Here is a 9,305-nt window from a genome sequence, read left to right as displayed (position 1 = left end):
AACAAGTTCATAGATTAATATAACATATTAATTCAAGTAATCCACTAGGATCAAGTATGCATTTAATTCTATTAAACACATAAAGTCTAAGTAATCACCGTTAAATATTTAACGGACAAGTAACAATAGTAAACGGAAAAAGTCGGGTTGTTACACATTCTTACCCTTGTAAGTTCTTTGGTTTCTAATGTTAGTTTAAGTTTATGTGCAGTGGCCAAAGTTGAATAATAAAAAGATTGGTGTTGCTGGGAAAATAAATTGGAGGACCAGAAGTGCTAACCCTACATTCTTATGGCTATATATATTGTACCTTTTTAGTGATGTGGTCATTGTTCATTCATCTGATTAGGGTTTGAGTCCCTTGTGTACTTTAGCTGATTGTTCCAAAGCTTATTCATCATCTTGTTCATCAGTGTTTCATGTTCTTTAATCTTGTAGTTCATTATTAAGTTCTGTAATAGTGAAGTGTGTATGTAATTTTGGTTCTATGTTCGTGATTGAAGAGTGGCTGTATTGTTGATATTTTTGATTGAATCGATTAAGTCTGGTATTTGTGTTATTGATTTCTTCAAAAAACAATAAAACTTTGATTAATAAAAGATAACTTTATCACAAAAGGAAAGCACGTAAACAACATACAAACTAAGCTAGTGAGCTCGACAATAAACAAACGACAAAAATGTGAGCTTACAACTAACCCCTATGGGCTAAGGCCATATGTTATTCAAGTAAGACATGTCTATAAACCAATAAACCTATAAACCTATAAACCTATATACAGTATTAATCGTTCTAATAGTAGTAGCGTATGGTTAAAACTAAAAGCCCAATTTTTTAAGTCCGGTAGTTTTGGGCCTTGAAGGTGAGCCGAACTGAGCCTTTAAGAAATAGGTTTCGCTGAAACTGAAGAAGGCTTAATACTAATTGTATTATAACATGTTAAATATGGAAGTCATAGTTCGAAACTGATGTTTCAAATAGGGGCTATTAAAAATGGTTACTTAAATCATACGGAGTATTATATATTATATTTCTAGGTTTTAATTTCATTGCTCAGATTTTCTTTTTACAATACTTCAAAATACTCGTCCACATTTAATTTCAACTAATCATAAAGTGTTTCAAGGTAAGTCATAGATTGTTATCGGTCAAAAAAAAAAAAATCAATTAACGGCAAATTGAATTTTTATTAGAAGCCCTAGCAAGCAACAAAATTGAAACGGATCAGTCGACCTAGTCGACGAACATCGATTCTAACTATCAACGAATTCTTCAAATTTTAGGTAGGATGGGGATTGTAATTATTTATACTTCTCGAGGTATAATGACAGACCTGTTGGTGATTTGTGTCACCAATATGATTTAAGTGTAATGGGATTAATTTGTTAACAAAAATAATCTTGATAAATATCGAACAAGTTCGGGAAAGTGTGGAGTGCACACTTGTTTGAACTTATCTTGATTATGACGGGGGGTTCGGAGGCAGCGCCCCCGATAGTGGGGTCCAAGGGGTGGCAACCCCTGGCGGGGTCCAAGGGGCAGAGCCCCTGGCTGGGTTAACATCGCTTTATTAAAAATGTGTTAAAATTCGATTTTGACCCGGTTTGACCCAAAATAAAAAACCCGGATTTGAACCTTTTTAGCAGTTATGAAACTGCCATTCGGCAGTTATAGAACTGCCATTTCGGCAATTATGGAACTCCCGTTTTTGGTTATTTAGTTTGGTACATTTAATCAAATTCAGAGATACAAAAACATATTTTTTTTTGTTCAAAAATTCTGAGTTTTATCCGATTAGTGATTTCGATAGTACCGTCGAAATACTTTGATCTGAAAGTGATTACACGACTCTTTGAAATCCGAATTCGAAACTCTAATTAACAACAAGACCGGGAGGCTAGATTCAAAGGAATCGACGTATCAATTTTGTGTTATATATGGTAATCATTCTTTTATTCGAAGTAGATTCTAAATTGACTCTTTGTGAAGAGAAAAAAAAAAGAGAAAAAGAGAAAGAAAGAGCAACAGAAGACATAAGAAATACATATTACAACAACTGGAAAAATTAATTGAATCGACGTATCAATTTTGTGTTATATATGGTAATCATTCTGTTATCTTAAGTAGATCTTAAATTGACTATTTGTGAAAAAAAAAAAAAAAAAAAAAAAAAAAAAAAAAAAAAGAAGAGAGAGACAGAGAAAAAAGGGCAACAGAAGACATAAGAAATACATATTACAACAACAACTTCAAAAATTAATTGAGACAAGATGGAAGATAATCAAGGGCTAATCTTCAAATAAATATATTAATCTTGATAGGTAACATAGAAGGATGAAGTGAAGGTAAGTACCTATTATTAATGTATAATATAGTATCCTTCACAAACTAAGAATCCTTGTCTCCCACAGCCCAATTATGGATAATATTATTGACGAACACCTTTAACAATATCAAACTAAATTCATTCCTCTCACCAATACAATCTCTATTTCAACTCCAAAGCCAAATGCCATCAATCAGTTTATCACTTAACATAACATTCTTATCTGATGCTAAATGAAATAGACGATTGAATTAAATGTGTACAAATCTATTAGAATATGTATATAGACCACCCGTTAGAGTTTTAACATTAGTATTTATCTATTGTACTATATATATAGATAATATTTTATAGGTTTTACATTATTCTGCATGGTATTTGTCTACGTGGTTTACATTATTCTAAATGGTAGTATTTGTCTCCAGTGAACAATTAAATAAAAAGTATAAATAATAATACCACAATTAGTCCGGATATTTTCGTTAAATAACTACTTGTGTCTTTTAACCTCGATGGAGCTATTCCATAAATTAAATTTTCTTTTTTGTTTTTATTCGAAAAATTCCAGAAGCTTACGAATAGTAAGTGTAAGTGCAAGTGATGGTTTTTAATATTATATCATTACAGAAGAGAGAGAAAATGTGTATTCCAATGAAGAGAGAGAAAATAGGAGAGAGAGAAAACAACAAGAGAGAGAAACCAAACACGAGTGAGAGAGAGGTGAGGGCTGGCGGCACGACGGTTAGAGATGGGTACAATGGTGGCTATGATCGCGCAAACACTTGGTCGAACAGAAATCATCTTACTTCGTTCATGTTTTTCAACTTTCCGGATGATTGGAAAATTGTAGATCTCTGGAAAGGGTTTAAGCCTTATGGATCGGTGAGAGATGTCTACATCGCATCGAAGAAGCTTCGAAATGGATGCATATTTGCTTTTGTCAGATTCGCTGACATTGGTGACGCAGATCGACAGCTTAGGGTGTTGGAAAGTAATCGTTTTAATGGGCAACAAATCAAAGTCTTCAAAGCAACAGTTCGTAACCCTAAACCGGCCACCAATCCGGGTAAGGGCAACGTTTTTCCAGGTCAGAGCATTCCATGCTATGACAGATTTCAAGACAGTCGAGGATTTGCAGAAGTAGTGGGTAATAAACAAAGCATGGGTAGTAGATTCGGTAGGATGGATGATCTAAGGTCGGTATTGAACAATAAGAAAAAAGAGGAGGAGTTTAAAGAGGTAAATGGTATGACTGATTCAGAAGTTGGAAGAGTGAGATCTGTGAAGATTGACGAATGCAAATGCAATAATGAAGTGCTACAGAATGCTATCATGTGTGAGGCTATCAACAAAAGTGTCCTACAAAATTTTGAACTCATATGCAAAGAAGAAGGGTGCTATGAGGTTGAGGTTAAATATCTTGGTGGACTATGTCTACTACTCATCTTTAAATCATCTGATGCAGTTGAAAATATGATGCAAAACCAAAACCATGCCCTACGTCGTTGGATTTGTAAGATGGAAAATTGGAACGAGTGAGTATGGCCTGAAGGTAGATTGGTTTGGCTCAAGATCACTGGGGTCCCACCCACTGCTGGAACTACTCAGTTTTTCTTTCCATTACCGAATGGTGGGGGCCGGTATATGAACTCGTCAACTGTGATTTTAATGGAAACCAAGTCCTTGGTGCAGGAAGAGCATATGTAAAGATCTCAGATTCAGGGAAGGTGGATGAATCCCTAAACCTAATCGTCAAATCTAAGTCTTATTGTATTAATGTGGTGGAGGAAGCCAAGTCAATCCCAGATATTGAAAAATTGTTCGAGAATGATGAAGATGATGGTCCTAGATATGAGTCTGACTCTGATTTTATTAATTCTGATGACTATAGTAGTGGGGATAATCATATTTTTGCGAGAACGACCAACCTAATGATGGTGACAATGGGGTAGAATCTGATAGGTCAGATTTTGATGGCGATTACAACCCTACATGTGACGGATTTCCTGCCGGAAATGTTGCCGATGTCAATAACGATGAGTCTCCGGCAGAAGAAGATCAAGAGTCTGCATTTATTGGCATCAACAAACTTTTTGAGGAAGACGAGGAATGTGTGAAAGAGACTGGTGAATGTAATCATGATTTGACTTGTTCCAAGACTGAGAGCACTCATATCGATGAAACCGTTAGAGTTGGGGCGAAAAGTAGGGCTAGGGCTGACGTGGAAAGTAATGTGAAGCCAAATAATAAAGTTACGGATACTGGTGGACATAACTCTGGCCTACAATCCAATAGCCCAATAAATTGTGAACCCAGTGTTAAAAATGGGCCTGCACAATTGGGCAGCCAATTTTCATTATGCTCTTGCTCCTCGGCCCATAAATGTTTAAAATGTGGGCTCGCCTGTGAAAGTATTTACTCAAGGGAGGATATGCCTAAATACGGATCCAAATCCAATAACAATAACTCACGGAATAAAGGTAAAACCGATAATACCAAGGGCTGTGGCGTTAATGCTTCCTGCTCCGAAAATAGTAATCGATCATCTGAGGTATCTTTCTGCAACGGATGTTATTGGAAATTGATTGGTAGCTGGAGGGCTTCATCCAGAATCATGAGACTTAAAGGGATGGCAAGAGGGTCCAATCGATCATAGAAGGCTCACAGGTGTAAAAATTGTGGTTCAAAATCCAGTCCAAAAAAGGTATCAAAGCAACATTCAGGTAATAATAATGTTAACAATAGTTCGGAGATGCATTCTTTCAACAGTGACGAATTAAAAGATTTTGGGGAACAACTCGGGTTGAGGTGGCCCAACCTCAACCTACAGTAAGTTTTTTGTTCCTGTCTTGTTTCGTTTGTCAAAGTTTCATTATGAAGATCCTATCGTTAAATGTTCGTGGATTTGGTGTGGAGGGTAAATTTCGGTGGGTTAAAGGGCTATGTTCGAGTGAAAAACCTAACGTTGTTGTATTGCAAGAAACAAAAGTCCATTATATAGATGAGGGATGGGTTCAATCGTTATGGGGTGGTAACAATTGTGGGTTTGTTCAAATTGAAGCGGAAGGAAATTCGGGAGGGCTCTTGACTATTTGGGATAGCTCTAGTTTTGTAGCAAATAGTGCAGTTGGTAATAGATATTTCATCGCTTTTCGCGGGACTTGGCTTGGGTCGGGGGTTGAGTCGGCAATTGTGAACATCTACGGTCCGCATAATGATAAGTGTAAAATAGAGATGTGGGGTGCATTAGATAATCTCTTAAGTAGTGTTGATTCGGCGTGGGTATTGTGTGGCGACTTTAATGAAGTCCGGTCCCATTCGGAGCGATTAAATTGTGTGTTTAACCAATCTCGCGCTTCTAGGTTTAATGATTTTATTGAGAGAAATAGTCTAGTTGAGATTCCTATTAATGGTAAACGATTTACAAGAATTAGCGATGATGGAACCAAATTTAGTAAGTTAGATCGTTTCCTTGTCAACGATAATTTTATCAAGCAGTGGGATGATTTGTCGGTTGTAGCTATTGATAGGAGGGAATCAGATCATTGCCCTATCATCCTTCGGGATAAGGCAATTGATTTCGGTCCGAAACCCTTCAAAATTTTTGATGAATGGTTTAGTAAGGATGGAATTGATAAAATTATTTCGGATGCTTGGGAAAAAGATGTTCGGGGGTATAGAAAAGATTGTCGTTTTAGGGATAAGCTCAAGAACGTGAAATTAGAGTTGAAAGAATGGAGTAAAAGCGAATTTGGTGGTATTGACAATGAGATTAATGCTGTTAAAGATGAGGTGTCCAAGTGGGAAAGTAAAGCCGAAAGTGGTAGTTTGAGTGACAATGATAGAGAACGATGGTTAGATACTCGTAGGAAGTGGATTGCGAAAGAAAAATCTAAGGCAAATATGTTACGTTAAAAAGCAAGGGTTCGGTGGGTTTTAGAAGGCGATGAGAACACAAAATATTTTCATTCTTCAATCAGACGGAAACATAATAAATGCAATAATCGGGGGCTTAATATTAATGGATGTTGGAACGAAGATCCTAATGTCATCAAAGATACTGTCATGGATTATTTTCGTGGTGTTTTCTCTGCCCCGAATATATCCTCCAGGCCCAGCTTCGCTGCGATTAATCCCACTGTTTCTGATGTGTCTATTGATTTGGCCCATCCTAGCAACTCTGTTGGGCCTGCCCCTTTGCCTGGGCCTGAGTCTCTCCAAAACCCACGGTTGGGGCAACCTAATGCTTATGGGCCGATGATTTCACAATTAAGTGCTGACCAATTTGCTCGGTTGGAGGATGCTTTCTCAGAAGCCGAAATTTGGGAGGCAATTAGCGAGTGCGGTAGCTCTAAGGCCCCCGGGCCGGACGATTTTAATATAGGTTTTTATAAGAAGTTTTGGAGTACCATTAAGGAAGATTTAATTAGTGCAATACATGATTTTTGGGAGAAAGGTGAGATTTCAAGGGGGTGTAACGCATCTTTTATCACCGTAGTTCCGAAAAAAGTTGATCCTATTAGCCTCAATGAATACCGTCCTATTAGTCTAATTGGGAGTTTCTACAAAGTTGTTGCGAAAATACTCTCGAACCGACTTAGAAAAGTTATCCCTAATCTTGTAGGATTTGAACAAAGTGCGTTTATTAAGGGTAGAAATATAATGGATGGTGCACTTATCGCAAATGAGACGCTCGAGTATCTAAAAAATCACAAACTTAAAAGTCTAATTTTTAAAGTGGATTTCGAAAAGGCGTTTGATAGTCTTAGTTGGGAATTCTTGGTTGAAATCATGACTATTATGTGGTTCGGGGGAAAATGGAGAAAGTGGATAATTTCGTGCCTTAGTTCGGCTTCCATTTCGGTTCTTGTAAACGGCTCTCCTACTAACGAATTTAAGCTCGAAAGGGGCGTGAGACAAGGTGACCCCCTCTCACATTTTCTTTTTATTCTTGCGGCGGAAGGCCTCAATGTCTTGACAAAAATGGCCGTCCAAAATAACGTTTTTAAAGGTGTTGAAGTGGGGCAAAACAAAGTTCCCATCTCCCATCTACAATATGCGGATGACATGATTTTTTTCGGACAATGGAACGAGAATAATCTTTGTAATCTCATGAAGTTACTCAAGTGTTTCGAGCTTTCGTCGGGTCTTAAAGTTAATTATCACAAGAGTATCTTGTATGGGGTTTGTGTTGAGAAAAGTGTTACCGAATATATGGCTAGAAAACTAAGATGCAATGTTGGTACTTTTCCTTTTACGTATCTCAGGTTACCGGTTGGGGGTAATATGAATAAATTGGAGAGTTGGAAACCGGTTATCAATAAATTTGAGAAACGTCTCTCTGATTGAAAAGCACGATCGATGTCTTATGGTGGACGTTTGACTTTAGTGAAATCGGTGTTGAGTAGCCTACCGTTGTACTTTTTCTCGCTCTTTCGTGCCCCGCCATGTGTGATCAGAAAACTTGAGAGTGTAAGACGTTCATTTTTTAGGGCGGGAAGGGAAATAAATTTATTTCGTGGGTTAAATGGGAAGACATGCTTTTACCATATGGGTCGGGGGGTTTAAACTTGGGTTCGTTAAAAAAACAAAAACTTGGCCTTAATTGGTAAGTGGTGGTGGAGGTTTAAAATCGAAACTAACTCCTTATGGGTTAAGGTCATTTCGAGTATATATGGCGAGTCGGGTGGTCTTCTTGGTGGTGAAAATCTCCAAGGTAGATCGCCTCTATCCGTTTGGTCTAACATTGTTATTTCAGGGCAACATATCGACTCTCTTGGTGTGCTTTTCAGTGATTCTTTTATTAGATCTATTGGTGACGGGTCTTCTACCTACTTTTGGAAAGATTCGTGGCTTGGTAGTGCTCTTCTAAAAGATATTTTCTGCAGACTAGCTAGACTCGATCGTAATCCTGATGCAACTGTTCGCGAAAGACTTCTTTGGGATGGTTCTGTTGCGGTACCGAATTGGGATTGGTCCAGACCTCCATCTGGACGGGTTCATTCTGAATTACAGCAGCTTGCGAATTTGATTGCTGGCGTGAAGATGGATCCATCTGTTTCTGACGCATGGGAATGGTGTGGAAATAATGGCAGCAACTTTACAACTAAAGGCTTGACTTCTTTGATTAATAGCAAAACGTTATCCGCGGGTGCAAACGCGAAAGTGTTTTTGAGAAATAATATGGTTCCAAAAAAGGTGGAGATCTTTATATGGAGAGCTAGACGTGAAAGAATTCCGGTTCGCATCGAACTTGACAAACGGGAAATTGACCTACACTCGGTTCGTTGTCCGATTTGTGATGACGATGTTGAATCGGTCGGTCATGCTCTCCTTGGGTGCAAAAAAGTTTTTGACATATGGCTTCGAGTCTTCAAATGGTGGGGACTATCCAATGTTTCTATTCCAAATCTTGATAGTCTCTTGTGCGGTTTATCAAATGTAGTCAACTCGGAATCAGGAAAAAGTATTTGGCAAGGTGTTGTTTGGTCTACATGTTACCTCATATGGAAAAATCGTAATTCTACAATCTTCAAGAACAAGTGTTGGAATTCTCCAAATGCGTTGATCGAGATTCAAATGAAGAGCTTCGAGTAGATCTCGAAGAGAATCAAGGGGAAAAAGATCGATTGGCATAATTGGTTCAATAACCCTTCGTGTTATCTATCTTAATTGTATTGTAATTATTGTGCGTTTTTTCTTGATGCTATCTTGGCATCCGTTGTGTATTCATGGCTTTCTTTGAAAACCTCTGTGTAATATATTTGTGATCAATAAAATATTGCTTTTCAAAAAAATATATTATATCATTACAATTTACAATTAAAATGATAAGGAAAAATAAATGCAAGTTGGCCAAACATGTAGCCTTCTATCTAATTCTAATACTCCGTATGTATGAATATCGTAAATAACTTATTGAACAAATAGTATAAGTTTGAAGTGTCTTCGAAAATTTAATCCAACGGCATTATCTAAT

The 9,305-nt window shown here is 37.4% G+C and overlaps 2 protein-coding genes across 2 annotated transcripts; both read left to right on the top strand.

Annotated features, from left to right (window-relative positions):
* The first annotated feature begins 5,200 nt into the window (after positions 1-5,200).
* Positions 5,201-6,241, top strand: LOC139888228 (uncharacterized). The gene has a single exon (XM_071871254.1). The coding sequence runs from the start codon at positions 5,201-5,203 to the stop codon at positions 6,239-6,241; it is 1,041 nt and encodes a 346-aa protein (XP_071727355.1).
* Positions 6,242-6,391: 150 nt separating this feature from the next.
* Positions 6,392-8,923, top strand: LOC139888220 (uncharacterized). The gene is made up of 2 exons (XM_071871247.1): positions 6,392-7,568; positions 8,085-8,923. The coding sequence occupies exons 1-2, from the start codon at positions 6,392-6,394 to the stop codon at positions 8,921-8,923; spliced, it is 2,016 nt and encodes a 671-aa protein (XP_071727348.1).
* The last annotated feature ends 382 nt before the right edge of the window (positions 8,924-9,305 follow it).

Source organism: Rutidosis leptorrhynchoides, chromosome 1 (genome assembly GCF_046630445.1).
Source record: "Rutidosis leptorrhynchoides isolate AG116_Rl617_1_P2 chromosome 1, CSIRO_AGI_Rlap_v1, whole genome shotgun sequence".
NCBI lineage: Eukaryota > Viridiplantae > Streptophyta > Magnoliopsida > Asterales > Asteraceae > Rutidosis > Rutidosis leptorrhynchoides.
The sequence above is the reverse complement of the archived record's forward strand: the minus strand, read 5'-3'. Positions and strand labels throughout refer to the sequence as shown.

Coding starts and splice junctions, on each gene's coding strand:
- LOC139888228 (XM_071871254.1), top strand. CDS start 5,201: ATGAAGATCCTATCGTTAAATGTTCGTGGATTTGGTGTGGAGGGTAAA.
- LOC139888220 (XM_071871247.1), top strand. CDS start 6,392: ATGGATTATTTTCGTGGTGTTTTCTCTGCCCCGAATATATCCTCCAGG. Junction 7,569..8,084: donor AAAACTAAGATGCAATGTTG/GTACTTTTCCTT, acceptor TTGTTATTTCAG/GGCAACATATCGACTCTCTT.